Consider the following 18,917-nt stretch of genomic DNA (forward strand, 5'->3'; position numbering starts at 1 on the left):
TTCAAGGCTGCTGAAGCAGGTGCTGAGTTCACCCAAAGAACACCTGCATGCTTCAGAGTCACATGTACTTCACTTGGACTTTCTCAAGGCCACCCAAGTGTCTGAATACACGTGGAAGAAAGAATGGGGCACGGCTCGTCCTGGTGGACTAGCACTGAAAACAAGCATTCAGTGAAAGCATTTGAAATTTACTAACAAATGAAGTCTATCAAACGTTCAGTACTATCAAACTGAAAAAAAGTGAAGTGGCACTGGACTCTGCCTCTACTTTACATCAAGTCAGAGGCAGGAAAGATCTAGAGCATGCTCACTGTTCATAATGCAAAGGAACTATGCGGTCTTGAAAAATTTAGAGTATGTTAATATACTTACTGTGGCCTCTTGGTAGTGCTCCAAAATATACGCAACACATATCAGTAAAACTTAATCACATTGATATGAACAAATACAATCTCTCAGGAACGTTTATAAACTGAAGTTATGCTATGACTTTATTTACCCAACTCTGTGGTCAGGGACAGCTGTCAGAAATTTGTAGCTAGCCTCTTGCTTCATCGTTTCATGGTATTTCCCTTGCGAGGGATTTACAGCCAAAGAGAGTAAACTATAAATCTGAAAGAGCCAAAATGAATTCATTAGTATTTAACTTAAAACGTGTAAAGAAATACACAGAAGTAAGACTACAAAGAGATCTATCAGAAGTTACTACACACGGAGAACATCAAACATCTGCCATCTCTTCTCTCTAAAAGAGCTACAGGGAGGAGTTAAGACTAAGCCCACAGAGCTTATCAAGAGCATTTCTGAATTAATCAAAATCAAAGCTCAACACTGAACTGATGCAAAGCAAAATAATGTATGTAATGTAGTCCTGCATCATCCAGCAACAGCGGTAAGCAGATTTATTTTAGGAAAATATATGCTGTTTTCAGCAGCTCTCTTTACGCTGATAATGAGTTGCTGCTCTTCCAATGATCTGATGACCAATTTATATTGTTTTAGACTGTCTTCCCTTCCGGGAACAGGTTTGGAAGGCAGCCAGTACATACCGCTGACTCCCCGTTTCCCCCTTTTAGCTTTAGCCTTTTACCTTCCAAATTCAACCACAAACTACACACTGCAAAATAGTTTAATATCTACATTCTCTCACACACTTGGGCATACAGAAGGAAACGTGTTCTTTTACTACTTCTCATATCAACAGTACCGACATTAATAATCCCTTGTCAAATCTGTATTTCAAAGTCAAGGCTTCTACAGAAAAAAGGGAATTATCCCCAAACTTAAAAAAAAAAAAAAACCCACACACAAAAACAAACCCATAAAAGCACTCAAAGCACTGTCCTAAGTTGGGATGTAACAGAAAGTAGTCAGCACAGATGGAACAGGAGATGTATGCAACTAGCTGCTACAGTTTAGTTATTAAAGTAACACTTCTACAGAAAATTTCTGAGGCAATCTCAAACAAGTAAACAAACAAAATAAACCCAAACCCTCAGAATCTGCATCTCAAAAAGAAATGAAGTACCTCTGAATGCTTATTGATTTTTGCTAGCTCTGCTGCTGTCTTCTCATCCTTAGTCTGTAGATTTTTGTCAGCTCCAAGCTCCAGCAACTTGAAAATGACATTTTTGTGTCCATGGTGTGCTGCCCATATTAATGCCTGCATAAGAACAGTTTTGTTTTTATCAAGGTTACATATGAAGCAAAAAAAAAAACAAAAAGAATAGAGGTTCAATCAATAATACAACCTGCGTAACTTCTTACATGGCAGAATCCGGAGACAAAGATGGTGCAAAACAATCTCAAGGTGGTGGTAAAGGAGTGTAACTGAGCATTTTTGAGGAAGGTACACTAGAAGCAAGCTTATGGGCTCCTGTTTGTACATTGTTTTTTAAACTTTGGTTAAAATACATGGAAGTAAATCACTTACTGAACATCCATCTTCATCTTGGGCATTTATGTGTGATCCATGAGCAACAAGAAGACCAACAACACGAGAAGAGCCTTTTCTAGCTGCATACCTCAACGGAGTCATTTGTCTCCTGAAAGGAATGGGGACAAGAACATCAAGATGTTAAAAGCTCACTGCATTATCAAGGGGGGCACCTCAATTCAGTGAAGACTGAATATGTGTAGAGCAATTCAGAGGAAGAAAGCCCATGACACCACAGTCACACTTTACCACAAGGTTCAGTTTAACAGAACAGAGATTCAACAACTTAGATCAGTTACCATGTTTTAAAGCATTTTAAGAGTTGGCATTTATTTTCTAAACGAAACGAAGTCAAGTCAAATGGTGCACTGAAACAAAAATATCCTTAACCCTTCCCAGATATGAAACACAGGAACCTGGGTGACTAAACCATTTCTGATTTGGTTCTTAACTACATGAAACTTTTTTTTTTTTTCCTCTTTAAAGACCATCTCTCTTGATGCTACCAGAGACCCAGCGGTGGGCCTCTCATTTAGCACATTAATCAGGGAATAAGGACAGGTGTAGATCAGTGTTTCCACCTTATTAAAAGCAGAGAATATTATCAACTTGCCCATTCCTTTCATCTACATGTATTTGGGGAGGGGGGGAAGTAGCACCTTCACTTTTTACTTCAAAAACTTTTTTTTTTTTTTTTTAGAGAAACACAGTTAAGTGATTAATTCTATACATGGTTTAATTTAAACTGAAAGTTCCAAAAAAATTTACTGCAGTTTTGTGGAAGGCAAACTGTAAATCATAATACTCTTCTCGTTAACTATTCAACTATTCAGTTAAAAATAACAACTACGTATGTATTTGCAAAATTATCTCTGGTGAAAACAATATAAGCCAAGAATCACAGGTCACACAACTCCTGTGAGTGTGCACAGCTGCAGTGTGAGTGCAGGGTGCACGAGCACAATTCACATTCAAAATGTGACCTGTGAATGTCACTCAGGTGAAATCTTCAGAAAATTACAGAGAAACACCACACTAAGTTGTTTGTTTTTTGTTTTTTTTTAAATGGTATTTTTTAAAATAAGTTTTTAAATGGTAAAAACAAATGTATATCAAAATATTTTTGTTATTTGCCTCATTTTTGTTCTCTGTTCCCTGAAGTGTTGACACTTTCTCTCCCTATACATCCATAGGTATATGATGTAAATATATATACATATATATATACATAAAGTTATTTCTTGCAATTGGCTAAGTAGTAAGGAATTACAGACACTATCTTTCCCATTATTTTTTTTATATCCCAAAACTGTGTTGACAACAGTCTACTGATCTTATGCTTCTACTCAGATGCTTTTTTATGGTTGTAAAATGAAACCACAGTGAGTTGGTTTGAATATTCTGAAAGAAAAAAATATTTCTCAAATGTTTCCATTTAGAAAAGTATTTTTTGAGAGTCCTGACACTTACCCTTTGAAGGACTAAGACCACAGAACTTAAAAGGCTTGGAAGAAAGTTGGATTTTCTCGTTGCTATGAATTAAGAAGTTATAAGCTGGCTATGGCTTTGCTTATCTGTTGTTTTTTTTTTCTTATTCACAAAAGGTTCTGCTAGGTTACTATTTTGTCTTACACAAGCACAGTTAAAAGTCTACTGAAAAAACAGGCATATAAATGTGAAGAAGCCATCTGTTACTTGGAAATACGGAAAACGGAATGTAACTACACCTTCTCGAGACGCACATTTAATAGGAGAAAAATCTGGTAATGAAATGAAGAAGAGATTTGCACTGGTCTCCAATTTATTTTAGCCCATCAACCTTTTCAAAAGTAGAAGTTCTGACTGAACGTACGGAAATATTTTTCTTATAATAAATAGGGTGCATTGGTGGATTCTGATCTTGGGTGGATTCTTATAATAGGGGCAACTGGTGGAACTAGTTGCTCAAATAAGTTTCCTGGTCTCTTTCTTCAGCAGTTTTAGAGGCCAAACAGTAACCTAGCCTGATGTCATAGCTGATGTAGCTTAAAGAAAATGCTGGACTAAAGAACTCCTGATGTCCCTTCTGACCTTAATTACTCCATGATCCTATCAAGATTACTGCAAAAAACAGAGAAAAACACTCTATCGTCAGTCCCTCTAACTTAACTAAATAATGCTATATATACACACACAATGTCTCTATATAGAGACAGAGACCTATAAACATCAGCATCATCATTTTAAAGAATAAACAGAAGTTAATACAACCTAATAATTTGTAGCAACAGAATCAAAAGGTACTTGCCCAATGCAGACACTGCTTCCCACACTTATTTGCATTTGGTGATAGGCAGCCTGTGACAGACTTTCCATGCTACCACCTTTGAAGTATTTCTGTCTACAAGAACAGTACATTCCCATCCATTTTCATTTATTCTACTTCTAGTATTTTTTTTTTGAAACTTGCACACCGCTACTATGTCGCAATTATCTTCTGCTTTTTCAAAGAAAAAATACTGAACAAAAGTCCAGAGGCAACAGAACACTCTTTTCTCCAAAGTACAACATGTAGAGGCTACAACTGCACAGTAGTGCAGGGATAATATCTGAAATCAAGGCAACAACTTGATGACGTGAAAGGCACTGAGAAAGTACTTCTCCCTTTCTAAGTAAAACCCAATAAATGTGATGTTTAAAAGGTCCACCATCACAAATAGGCAATTCTGACTTCAGGCATTCCAGTTTCATTTACGTTTTAAATTGAAAAGCTACAGCCTGTTTCAGGGTAGAAACATTTACAGCGCTGCTTAAATATGCAACCGCATTTATGCAGCACAATCTATGAGGGGATACCATGCTATGTCTTTGACAAAACTACTTCTTTGGAAAGCAAGGCCCATTTACATGTATGTCTGAAAGTGGGAGACGAGCTTTAGGGAAGAAAGCAAATAAACAACTTCGCTATCCCAACCCTGTAAAAAACAAAACCAAAAAAACCCTGCAAATAGAACTGCAAGGTTTAAGATCCAAAACATCCAACATTTCTTGTTGAAGACACGGTACATCTTACTACAATCTAAAAAAGCCATACACATACAGCATAGTGATAACAATCCAAGTAAATGATCTGAAGAATCCTCTCTTCGTTCTGAGGAACCTTGCAGACACTCTAGTTTCAGCAACCTGGCTCACAGAAGTACCTGTGTACCTGTTTTGCAAGAACCTTTGAAGTCCTTTGACGTTGCGCAATTTGCCACATGGCATTTGCCCATGTTGGACATGATACTCAAGGGTTAGTCAATATAAAATAGATACAAATATTAGAATGCACATAAGCAGCTTATTAATCAAACATGATGTAAGTTGAACCTGTTGTGCAGAATTCACCACGTCTGACAAACACACATTCTTCTGGTTGGAATCACTCTCAAGCAAAACAAAGCCCACCTTTCTAGAAGATTCTCAATGAGGGAGGAAAGGAAGAGATGTCTTCCACCCACACGCATGTTTCTTTCCATCAAAGAGATATTTGTACAAAATTTAGTAATGCAGCTTGATAATCTTGAGAAGAATAAGTTGTATTTAAAGTCTCACAACTGCAGAAAGGTTTATTTCCTAAAACGATATATCACTAACATTAGGGGAAAAAAAACATAGCAGGTAGCAAAGAACCTTATCAATTTAGTCTCTAATACTTTCTTCTTGAGACCCCAACGAGAGGAAAAGCTACAAGACAGCAATATTTTAAGTAGTTAATCTGTGAACTGAATATTGGTTCAGGAAACCAAGAAGCATCTTCAGAAGCTTTTGGAGCCAGTTTCTTAACTCCAGTGATGTACATTATGCTTACAACTGAGAAATGAAACAGTGGCAGTGTGCCCATAGCAACAGAAGTAAAGCTGTCTGTCCCTTTTCAAGCTTACTAGGATTTTAAGGAGCGAGGTGGAAAACTCTGTACAACAAACAGGATTAGAAGATCATACGTTAGCAGGTTGTGAGCTGCAATGCACTTTTTAAAATTTTTTAAAAAAGCACTGTTTTCTTAAAAGCAAGGTGGCAGAAGAACATTCTACCATCTTGAAGGAGAACTTGTTAGGAGAATTAAGCATATAGTTCTAGTAAGAAGGCTGGGGTAGAATATATGTCAGGCTTAGTTTCAGACTTGAGTTTGGACCACCGTTCTTTTATGTTTCTGTTTCTCAGCATTTGCATAATTCTGGTAAAACAGATAGAAAATAGATACGTAAGTTCTACATAACACAGGAGATGAAAAAGTAGACAAAGTAATTTTCACACAGCTAGAAGTCTACAACGGAGGTGATTATAAAAGTGATTAGCATAAAAAGTAACAGTGGGGACTGCAAATGCTATGACAGCTAAATAAAAACATCATACGATGGGTGAGCAATTGGCTAACGGGCAGGGCCCAAAGGGTTATGGTGAATGGGGCTGCGTCAGGCTGGCGGGCGGTCACCAGTGGGGTCCCTCAAGGCTCCATTTTAGGGCCGGTACTTTTCAATATTTTTATAAACGATCTGGATGTAGGAATAGAAGGCATTTTGAGCAAGTTTGCTGATGACACCAAACTTGGAGGAGTTGTGGACTCGAATGAGGGTGGAAAGGCCTTGCAGAGGGATCTGGATAGGTTGGAGAGCTGGGCGATCGCCAACCTCATGAAGTTCAATAAGAGCAAGTGCCGGGTCCTGCACCTGGGACGGGGAAACCCTGGCTGCACGTACAGACTGGGCGATGAGACGCTGGAGAGCAGCCTAGAAGAGAGGGATCTGGGGGTCGTGGTAGACAACAAGTTGAATATGAGCCGGCAGTGTGCCCTGGCAGCCAGGAGGGCCAACCGTGTCCTGGGGTGCATCAAGCACGGCATCGCTAGTAGGTCAAGGGAGGTGATTGTCCCGCTCTACTCTGCGCTGGTGCGGCCTCACCTCGAGTACTGTGTGCAGTTCTGGGCACCACAGTATAAAAAGGACATGAAACTGTTGGAGAGTGTCCAGAGGAGGGCTACGAAGATGGTGAAAGGCCTGGAGGGGAAGACGTACGAGGAACGGCTGAGGGCACTGGGCCTGTTCAGCCTGGAGAAGAGGAGGCTGAGGGGAGACCTCATCGCAGTCTACAACTTCCTCGTAAGGGGGTGTCGAGAGGCAGGAGACCTTTTCTCCATTAACACCAGCGACAGGACCCGCGGGAATGGAGTTAAGCTGAGGCAGGGGAAGTTTAGGCTGGACATCAGGAAGGGGTTCTTCACAGAGAGAGTGGTTGCACACTGGAACAGGCTCCCCAGGGAAGTGGTCACTGCACCGAGCCTGACTGAATTTAAGAAGAGATTGGACTGTGCACTTAGTCACATGGTCTGAACTTGGGTAGACCTGTGCGGTGTCAAGAGTTGGACTTGATGATCCTTAAGGGTCCCTTCCAACTCAGGATATTCTATGATTCTATGATTCTATGTTCAGTCATCCTGCCCTGTCCTTCTACCTCCTCACACTGTCCCATTTTTACAAGCAAAGTGGTTTAGCTGAAGATGCAGCATATTCTGATGTAAAAGAGAAAAACAAGTAAGTAATCCACATTATCACATGGAAAAAAAAACAAAACAAAACACCACCACCAATTCTATGCAAATAACCATGAACAGTGAACACTACTACCAAAAGAAGAAGCCGAACATACTTGAGACAGAACCTTGCTGGTATAATGCTAATGGATCGCAGTGCAGGTTTTGTTTGTTTTACAGAAAGGCTGCTCAGGGGACATCCCAAGACATGAGAATATATTGTTCTTCTCAGAAAGCCTGTTGGGAACAGTGTCTAACATTGGTACTGTCCCAGAGTATCTTGTATCTCTGCCTCTGATTAACAGTACCAAGCCTGGTGGTACCACTGTGCATTCAATACTAGCTGAAAATAGTAGAGTCATCCAAATCGTCCATTTCTGTGTCTAGACTTCGTTCCACGTCCGAAAAGGGTGATGAACAAGCTTCAACACTTCAGGTTAGAAGAATGGCTTTTAACTCACACATTTACTGCACTTTTGACTTTTTCCTAACTTCAATAAAAGGAGGGAAGACACACATGGCTATAGCCCAGATGAACACAGTACTTTTCCATCCGATTTTTTTTTTTAATATTTAGTCCCTTTGTACTGATGTTTGACCAGCATAATAAGATGTCTTTGTGAGTTCACAGTGCTAGAATAAGACACCCTCTCCAACTAACAAGGTCTAATACGCAGTATCACCAGATCCTTTTCTTCCAGAAGAAGACCAAAGATCTTTACTCAGTATTAAGTGCCCTGATTTTCAACCAGTATTAAATGCCCTGGCCATAAACCACACTGTAGTGCATTAACTTTTCCCAAGCTATTTGCCTTTGCTGAGATGTACTATTAGTCGTTTGGCGTAGTTAACTGCGATAACGTCAAGGCCTTTAAATTATTATGCAGCCATGCAGACTCACTATCTTATCAGTAGCCATAAATATCTTGCTAAAACTGAGGTGTTACACAATTGCTTTATTCTGTCTACGCAACCTGAAGAGGGACCTACCTTGTGACCTGGGCAATACTGAGGTGAAAATTTTACCCTCCCACTATCATCTGTATTTACAGTTGGAGTTCATGATTTTAGAGGTCTTTTCCAAACTAAATGGTTCTACGATTTTCTCAAGAGAGCAAAGTAGTCTAAAACTTCCATTGTGAAGCAGTTTCTTGATACTCCTTAAAACAACTCACTTCTGCTTACATTTGGAGTAAATGTAGGCAATTTAACACCAGACCTGAATGGTGACTGTATTTTAACGTGCATGTATTGCTGTACCTAACAGTATGTTTCCATCTCAATTTTTAATCTTCACAACAACACAACTATAACAAGACAGGAGAAAATTCTGGTGTTACAGTACTTGCAAACAGAAAACCTTTTTTGAAGATTTTCTCCACTCACAAAACTCATAACCATTTTAAAACAAACACAGTCTTGGTCATTGACCAGGACTCAACTATACTAGAAATTTTAAGATTGAGGCAAAAAACGCCACACACATCCCACAGAGAACATGCAACAAAGAGCTTATTTCAAAATAAAGGAAGTTGCAGTCATTCACCTATTTGATGTCCTTCAACAAAAATCTATTGGCATGAAACATCAACTCAAAACACTGTCCTTACCTGTAAGTCATTAGATTTCTTTTATTGTAATTAAATAAACAAGAATTTGGAGGGTAACATCATTAAAATCCAGGTCTACTAAACAACCCATGAGATACACTCCTAGGAACTGTTTTGTAATTTACTTGTCAGTTGGTGATACCCTTTTACTTCTGTCTAAAATGAAGTCACAGGTTAATATTAATAAAACCAGTGTACCTTTTAGAAAGCACTGCAGGTAAAAAGAAGTTTTTAAAAAACAAAACCAAACAAATAAAGAGTCTGCTTAAATATTTCCAGGCCTTACAAAAGGCTTAAGTATATCATTTACATTTGAGAGCAAGTGGGAGGTAAATCGTACAAGATCAAAACATTTAATTTCTCAAGCTAGCCTTCACTTAGATGAAGCACTCAGAGTACAGTAGCTCTGCAAAGACTACATAAGAGCAGGTCTTACAACGCTTTCTCATTTCACCTATCCAATACCTTGTTTGTCTTTCAAAACTCTGCAGTTGGCACTTCTACTTTCATACACTACCTTCTCAATAAAACTGGTTTTATAGCCACCAGTATTTACTTCCCGATTTTAATTCGGCAAAAATAACAGAAGTTACTCTGCTTAGTACTTTCTCCTTAGTATTCTATTCTATTGCAAAGAAACCATTTACCTATCCACTCTTAAACTTGTCTTCTTTCTTAGACTGCATTTCAAATAACAGGTTATTTTTTAGCACTCTTCTGCCTCATCATGCACACTTCATGAATTAGTCAAAAAAAACGTTCAAATTCCTGTTTATCACCTCCACATGATGTGAAATCAAAGAACAATCCATATGGCTTCACTGCCAGATCAACAAAGAACAAGTATCAAACTCTGTCTTACGCCACAGATAGATTTTCAGCTGTGAATTCACATACATTTCAGTTGCTGGTGGATGCAAGGGAAGATTCCTAAAATCGCTGTTTTTTAAGTACTGAGATAACCCAATAATGCAAAGTTTAGTTCTTAACGTGCAGTGAACTGATCACATAGTGAAGACTCATGATAATCTCAACTCACTGACAGTTCAGACGTCTTCTTACGGAACACTCTGATCTAAAAGAACAGGCGAAGCAGGACCTGAGTGCCATGCAGAGGATGTGTTTAGTTTCATGATCTTCCCAGAATCCTGATGGGTTTCATCCCAGTGCTTCTGAACACACTGGAAGAAGCCCCCACAAAGCAGCAGCTAAACTGCCTAAGCAATTCTAATAATGGAGCAGTATGCATGAAGTCAAATACTGGGAAAGGAAAAAAAGGCAGCAGGGAGATTTTTGAAAAAAAAATAAAAATAAAAAAATAAAAAAAATCCAGCTCTTGTCATCTAACTTCTACTTTTGTTTGGTTGAAATGCTACATTTTGGATTGTCAGTTACCTTTTCATTTGAGAAAGCAAGAACTACCACAACTGGACACTGGATCTGGTACTACTCCAGAATTACCTCGCATGTTAGCACAAGGTCTTAGGGAACAAAGAGAGACAGTAAATAAATAAGATCAACTATGCAAAACACACACTGAGTTTATAAATAGGGTTTTGCCCTTAAAATTCCCAACTCTTGTGTCAGAAGCCAACCTTTTTTTCTTCAAAGTTCAGCCAAAGGCCTTTTTAAGTGGAAACTTTCAGCTTTAGCTTGTTTTCAAACACCCAGGGCAAAGCTGTATAATGGAAAGATTTCCCCCATTTTTTCAGGCAAGACATTTATTTTAATACCCAGCTATCCGAGGGCAGTAAGTTGTAATTATTTCAGAATTTACAGTTTTCTTTCACGAGCAATTTTTAGCCTATAAAGAATGAACGGGGCATTTAATTTTGGTGCTGTAGATCAGTGCCACTTCAGCATAACTTTGTAAATAAATTATTATTATTATTATTGTTCCCCATCTATCAGTACTACGATTATAGTGAGGGTCAGGGCCCAGCAAATTAATGGAATTATTTTAATAAGAACCCACAGGCCTCCAATTCTGTTCTTTTTGTATCACTACACAGTCCACCTATTTTAGGTAAGGTGGTAAAGAGGTGAAAAAGCTGTGGTGTAAAAAAGTAAGTTCAGTCAAGTGAAAAACAAACAGTTTCAGTTTGAACTAAACAAAAAGCTTTTTTCTTCCAGCAGAGGGAGGATACTTCATCATGGATCAGCCCAGAAGTGCCTTCTTCATGATTTAAAACAAATCACTGCAGCAGCCTATGCAAGTACAGACAGCTTGCAACGCATTGCTTCAGACTGCTGAGACAGGACATGGTAATTTGAGAAACAAACTGTCATCTGTTTGTTTTTTTTTAAAGGAGATTAAAGCATGCTTGCATTAGAATAACTGTTTTATTTACACAGAAGCTTACTTTTTCCACGGGAATCTGTGTAAGGAATATAGCTAGATAATTGCAAAAAGCTCAAAAGCAAAGCCTGAACGTATTTAAAGAATTAACCGATTAACTGATGGGTTAAGCCACATCCTTATACAGAATAAGAAATTTGCCTTTCCCAAATCATAGGATATATTTCCTGTGCTTACACTATTGTCAACCAAAGGGATTAAAATAATTATATTTAAAAAAAAAAAAAAGCAGAACAAACAAAAACACCAAAAAACACAACACACACACACACACATTTAAATTTGATAAATTTGATCACACGCTTACTCAGGTGAATGACTATACTAGAAGAAAAAAACACCTGCACACTAATCTTTCTGTATATACAGAGAGCAGCAAAGTTACAAAAAGCTAATGAAGTAGACATCATCTCAAGTGGTAACAACTAAACCTAAAAATGTCTCTACAGTAATATTACATAATACAGCGTTCAGACTTTTTTTTGTACCTGCAAGTAAGGTTAGGGTTGACATTCCTTGACAGCAGTAGTTCCACAGTCTTCAAGATGTTTTCCTCTGAAGCATGAGCAGCACATGCTGCCATCAGCACTGTGTACTTATCTGTTTGGAAACGTACAGTTAGAAAATTGCATACACCAACACTACGCTAGTCCAAAAGTTCCTTTAAAAGCCTTTACATTTGCTAGAGTTGTTTATCAGGTGCTGATAACTAAGATTTAAGAAACTTGTAAAGGTAAGAAACTTGTTTTTCCTCCACTAAAAGTCACTAGAATTATCAGGTAAGATGAAGGCATCTAAAAAGAGAAGACAAAGACAGGAGTGAATGAGACTAGTAGAGCATCTACCACTACTGAAGGTGAGGATGCTTGCTTAGGTAGTGAACAAAAAACCTGCAGGAGCTTAAATTTAGGTATCTGTTTCTAAAATCTTGGTCCACACCATGAGATTCAATCCCTGTTCCTCCCTACCTCGCCCCAAAACACAGCCAAATGAAGAAACATCTTACTGAAGTTAACTGCAACAGTTAAAAAAAAAAAAAAAAGTGCATGCAACTATTTTTTAAAAAACACATAGCAGCATCACTTGTAGGGAGAACAGGGGTCCATACAAAGGACAGTTCAAGTAACAAGGCTTTATTAAAGGGATGAAGGAAAAGAAAAACAGTTTACAAACCTAGACTACTATTGTGCAGTACTGGCAAGAAGAAGATGGCAAAAGGAGGTATGTTCCTTAGATCCACATCCACAATACGTAAAAAAATCATCATGAGGAACCGGTGTGTTTCTCTGCTCCAGCTCCAAAGGCAGCTGAGTGTTACGTGCCACCTTTACTCATAGATCAGAACTGCACACCACTGCTGTTCGCCCACAGAACAGGGGAGATCTTTCCTATTTTTCTCCTACAGGTATGTGGAAAACATCACACCTCAAGGACCTTAGCAAGCTCTTTGGCTTAGAAGACTGTCATTTGAACAACTGCCCACTTCGCTTATTGCACAAACTTACATACAAGCTCAAACATGCCTTCAGCAATTTAACAAGTATAATTTTAACTGTACATACTTCAGACCGATCCTTGAAGTGTTACAACATATTTTCTACCTTTCTTATCGAAATCTTAGGACTGCGTATGCACTAGTACCTTTATTCTTCAGAAGAGATCAGATATTTTTTGCATTTAAACTTGAGAAGTTTATATACTTCACCCCAATCTGCTCCACTTTCTTTGCTTCTCCCAACTTCTTGTCTTTGACTTCTCCAACTTACGACCTTAGATTTGTGTTTAAATTCACCTAGGTTTTTATAGACCAACCTGCAACTTTCAACCTTCTCATACAGAAGTTGTAGAATGCATAAATCAGTGTATTCAATGAAAAAGTAAGTTTCATAGAGTCACTCCTTAACCGTAAGTAATTAGCTTTCCAGTAAATAATTTAATTCACTAACAGATTCTTGCTCTAAACATTTAAACTGGTCATCGATAATAACATGCACTGAAAAGCTGGCTGGACTTTGAACAAAAGATAGCAATAAACATCATTGATCTGGGAATTACATTTAAGAAGAAACTGTAGTTATATTTATATTCCATAGTTAAAATAGTGATAAAGGGTGGGAAGTTGATTTCTGCTGGCCTACCTACAGGTCATACATAAGCAGAAGAAGAAACACCTCAGAACACTCAGCTTTCTCTTCTGCACAGAAAAAATGGTAAGAGACTGGTAAAAGATTAGTCTGTGGTCAGGCTAGCTGAAAAAAAAAAACACACACAGAAGAGACAGTGAATTTACTCCTTCAAGATGCTACATTCTGATGCCACCACACAGCAAATGCTACCATTAGTTCCTCATTCTTCGTGGCTATCAAAGTTCATTCCACTATTAGGGTAAAATTAAGCGAGCAGCTTACAAAGAAGAACTGAAACGTGACAAACAGTGATTAACAGCAGAGCTGTTGTTAGGATTATAAGGTTCTAACATTACTAGTACGGGATCACTCGCGTGATTGCCAGCTCATACAGAACAACCAGGACTGATGACATTTAGTGCCACTTAGGGATGGCATAGCTGTACTGAACACATTTGGCTTGACCTGAATCAATCGCTTGCAAGACTGCTCCTGGCTGGACAATGCTCAGCTGTGCCCTAGCTACTATTTCGCTATACGAACCAACAAGAAAACAAGCTGAGAAACCTGATCCCAGCAAGGTGCCACTGAACCCCCCTCCATGTGGATCCCAACACCTCCATGGAGACTCCAACACCCCCACGTGATTCCTTAACCCCCCCCAAAAAGATCCTGACCCCCCCCCAAAAAAGACCCTGACCCCCCCATGGGATCGCTGACCCCCCCAAAAAGATCCTGACCCCCCCCTACAGGGATCCCAGCACCCCCAAAAGGATCCTGACCCCCCCCCCACGGGGACCCCAATGCCCTCAAAGGGATCCTGACCCCCCCCAAAAGGATTCTGACCCCCCCCGACGAGGACCCCAACCCCCCGCATGGGGTCCCTGACCCCCCCCAAAGACCCTGACCCCCCCCCAAACACCCTAACCCCCCCCCATGGGGTCATCACTGCCCCCCCCAGGAGGACCCCAATACCCCCATAGGGACCCTGACCCCCCCCCCATAAGAGTCCTGCCCCCCCCCCGGATTCTGACACCCCCCAAAAACCTCCATGGCCCCCCCAAAAACCTTCTGTGCCCCCCCAAAAAAAACATTTCCCCCCCAAAACCCCATTTATCCCCCCCAAAAAAACCCTGCCCCCCCCAAAACAACTAACCCTCCCCAAAATAACCCTGTGCCCCCCCTGAATAAACCCCGTGACCACCCCAAAAACCCCATACCCCTCCCCAAAAAACCCACATACCTTCCCAAAACCCTGCACCCCCCCCCAAAAAAAATAATGTGTGCCCCCCCCCCCAGGCTGCTGTGCGCCCTGGGGTTGGCTGCGGGGCTACTGGCCATCGAATTTGGGGGTTTCTTCGCGGGGGTGTCCAGGTTCCACCGCTTGCAGGGGATGTTCTGTATCCTGCACCCCGGGGGGGGGGGGGGCAAAAAAAACTGGGGGGGGGGAGAGGAAAAAACGAGGGGGTTGGAGGAGTATGGGGGGGAATTGGGGTGAATGGGGGGATTTTGAAGGGGGTGAAGTGGGGGGGGCTAAAATATTGGGGGGGTAGTATTGGGGGGGGCTGGAAATATGGGGGGGGGTCCTGGAATGTTTGGGGGGGGCTTGAAATATGGGTGGGGGTCCTGAAATGGGGGAAGACACAGGGGGGACCCTAAAATATGGAGGGGTAAAATAAGGGGGGTCCTAAAATGGGGGGGGGGAAGAAAATACGGTGGGGGGGGGCTAAAATAAAGGGGGGGGCATAAAAAATATGGGGGGGGGTGAAATGTTGGGGGGTGGGGGTTGAAAAATGGGGGGGGCACTGAAATATGGGGGGGACCCTAAAACTCGCGGGGGGGGCAGATTTTGGGGGGGGCAGGTGGGGGGAATCCTAAATATGGGTGTGAGAAACACTCCGTAGCCAATAACTTAGGCTCAGGCGAGGATCTCAGTGAAGTAGTAATTTATTCGCGATTGCAATGGCGGGCGCCCCACAAGCAGGAGAGAGCATCTACTAGTTCCAAAACAAAGTTGATACACCTTTTGATGGCAGGACCCTCCCCTGTTTCCCCACTGAGTGGGTAATCCAGGTTCACAATCTATCTGATGCTTCACAAACAATGCATGGCCTTCAGTTGCTGGCCTGTTAAATTTCAAATTTCTTTTGACATTTTTACTGCTTGAAGTGGTAATGTTTCTTCCCTTATCTGACTTGACTTGACACCGTGATTTTCACCTAATTGTCCTAAGGAGTCTGGTTGTCTGCATTTTACTAGGTCGCCTGCTAAACTTTCTTATCACTGTAAGCATATCTCAGTACCACATTCCCTCCTTCTAAACAATGTAACTCTGCAAAAACAACATTTCTATTCCCACAATTCCCCCCTTTTCTTTTTTTTATAAACTGTTGATTTTTGTAAAACCTTTCTCTAAGGTGTAATTTGATAGATTTCTTCTTCTTCTTTGCTTTCTTTGCTTTCCATCTCCTCATTATCTCCTTATCTGAGTAAGGTGGTAGCTCCATGGTCATTTGTTTCAATAGTGCGGTTTCAGTTAACCACTGTACTAGTCCTCTTACACAGAGGATAATGCAGCAACCAATGGCTGTCAAAACTCCTACAACTACGATCAATGTTGTAAATATGCCTACTTTTTCTCCCAATTCACTGGCAAGGGTGGTAAGCCCTTGCAATGCTCTTGTTACCGAGCCATCTGGGACACTATTGTTGGGTGTAAGTGCAACAATGGTTGCTCAGTATTACACACACAAACACACCTCCTTCCTCTGCGAGCATCATATCTAATGCTATCCTGTTTTCCCAAGCCATTTTGCTGATGGCATCTAGTTGTTCAGCGATTCCTCTCATCGCATCCTTGGTATAATTGATGAATCTCTGCTGATTATAATAGAAATAATTAATCCAATCCACATTTTTATTGATTGTTACCCACCAGAACAGTGACTCAAACCCTGCAGCAATTTGATTTCTGGCTTTATGTTCATCTGGAACTCCTCTAGGTACCCCAATAGAATCTATGTATACTCTGTCATCAAATGATATTCCTAAGCCTCTTTTACTTCTTCTGGGTATTTGTGATGTTTCTCTTTCAAATGCCAGGGTGAAGGGTATAGCTAATTGAACAAGTACACACGTGCCTCCCCAATTTGATGGTAGGGTGGACCGTAAGATCTTCCCTCCACCGTACCACCAGAGATCTGCCCTGGGGATCTCTAGTCTTGAGCAGTTTCCCATCAAGTCCTTGGTAGCACAAGGCAAATTCTCCCAGATGCCAGGTAGCACTCACACCCTGCCGTGAGAGGCAAGCTGTATAGTTACCTATAGCTGTAGAGAATGCAGGGGGAACCGCGATATTGCTAACATGCAAGGAACAGCAAAGAGAGACTTACAGGCCTCGTTTCCCCAGGCAGTCTTTTCTTGCTCCAATGCAATCATACATCGCATCCCTTGGGAGTCTTTGGTCCACCCCCATGGGAAGGGCACTATCTGGGCAATCGGTCATCCTGAGGCACAAGCATAGCAGTAGCTACGGTTGAGACTCTGGATGGTATATTTGACCCATTCTATCCAGGCGTTCACATCCCCATACCCTGTTTGAATCTCAAATGTTTGAACTGCCACATTTCAGAGGGCCTCCTGTTTTCTCTCCTGTTTTCTCCTTGAGTTTCTCCCTTTCTCTGATGGCAATAGAGGATTGTTTCCATACAGCTATTCTCAATCTGGCTGTTGGGTCTCTCTCAGTTATTTGTTCTCTCTGCTCAATTGTCGTTGGGCATTTCAATCTCCACAAGCTAACACCTCACAAACATCAAACGTGACAGAATGTGGTACATAACCCTCTGTCACAGTCACCCATATTTTGATGGGGTATCCCGTTTTTGCTATTATCTGGTCATGCCTTTTGCAAGTTGCCAATTGACCAAGGCCTTCTCTGAGGCCTAGAATCACTAAAAACAAAATTAGTAATCAATTTTTCCCTGTCATTATTTTTAAACCTTAGGTTTCCAAATAATTATCGATACAAAAAATAAGATGTACACTACTACTATAACAACCCCCCCCTTGGGAGCACTGCAATTCACTATAGGTCTGTTCTTTCTCTCAATCACAAGTTACACTCATTAGTTACCTGTGAAAATAAAAGGTTAGTTTACAATTGTAAGCTCTTACCCTGCTCAGAGTCCACTATGAGATTTTTCTCTTCAATTTCAACTTCCAACAAGTCTTTTGTAGGAACAGCTACCCAGGTACTAGCGTCGACGGATGCCTTCACTCGAGTATAGTGAGTCCAACCTTTTTCCACAGTTCTTACGGCTGTTTCAGTGGTCAGTAATTGTCCTTCCCATTCAGGCTGGAGTTGACTCTTTCCAGGTCCAAATCAGGACCCGATTTCCCGGGTCATGGTGGTGAATGGGGAATTCCAAAGGTGGGGTTTGAGCCAACAACCCACAGGTCCTGAGAAATGACAAAGAAGAGGACAACCCCAGAATACAGTTCTTAAGAAAACTCTCTTGTTTTGAATTGTCGTATCTCATCCCTTCTGCCCAGATACGGCAATCTGAACAGCATCTCATATGGTGAAATTCCTATATCCTTTCTTGGTGCTGTTTAAACCTGTAGGAGTAAGTATTTTACCCAAGGAAGTTGGGTTTCTAACACTAATTTAGTTAATTGCTTCTTTAATGTCTGATTCATTGGCTCCACCTTCCAAGAAGAGGAGGGGTGCCAGGGGCTGTGAAAATCCCACTCGATCTCTAAGGCCTGCTTTAACCCTTGCAGTAAAGCTTACACCCATCTAGTCACATGGTCAGTTAGGACAAACAAGTAACTCAGTAAAGTTTACCTGTATACTTTGGAAAGGTCAAACCCCTGGCTCCCGTCCTCTTCTAGATGGATTACAGACCTTTTTATTTACCTTTTGACATATGGTACATCCTCTACATATGTGCTGCCCTAAAGTGTATATTCCTACACAGACATACTTTCTTATCACATATTGCTAGCACCTCCCAATGACTCTTCTGATGTAAAACAGTTAATATTTGCCTCATTATCACTTTATTCAGCATTTCTCTCCCATCAGGGAGTATCGATTTTCCTTCAGACTTCATGGCTCCTGATTCCTTAAAAAAATCTTTCTTTTAAATCTTTTTAGTTCTTTCTTAATTTTCAACAATTCCCTGAATCCTCTCTGCATTTATTCTGTTTTCCTTCAGACATTAGATGCCTTAAATACCTGACTTCTCTTTCTCCATATTGTAATTTATTTTTCAATACTCCCAAGCCCTGCTTTCCCAGAAAGTCGAATAGCTTGTTAGTAGCTTTCTTCACA

The 18,917-nt window shown here is 40.6% G+C and overlaps 1 protein-coding gene across 1 annotated transcript in view; it reads right to left on the reverse strand.

Moving 5' to 3' along the window:
* Positions 1-17,963, reverse strand: part of LOC119715708 (ankyrin repeat, SAM and basic leucine zipper domain-containing protein 1-like) — a gene marked incomplete at its 5' end in the record, with an annotated part of 33,647 nt that extends 15,684 nt beyond the window's left edge. The window contains 5 exon segments of the mRNA XM_038175105.2: positions 500-612; positions 1,529-1,663; positions 1,934-2,045; positions 11,945-12,056; positions 17,756-17,963. Coding sequence (XP_038031033.2) covers positions 500-612; positions 1,529-1,663; positions 1,934-2,045; positions 11,945-12,056; positions 17,756-17,963 — 680 coding nt within the window.
* Positions 17,964-18,917: the final 954 nt, after the last annotated feature.

This window comes from Anas platyrhynchos, chromosome 37 (assembly GCF_047663525.1).
Source record: "Anas platyrhynchos isolate ZD024472 breed Pekin duck chromosome 37, IASCAAS_PekinDuck_T2T, whole genome shotgun sequence".
In the NCBI taxonomy this organism is placed as follows: Eukaryota; Metazoa; Chordata; class Aves; order Anseriformes; family Anatidae; genus Anas; species Anas platyrhynchos.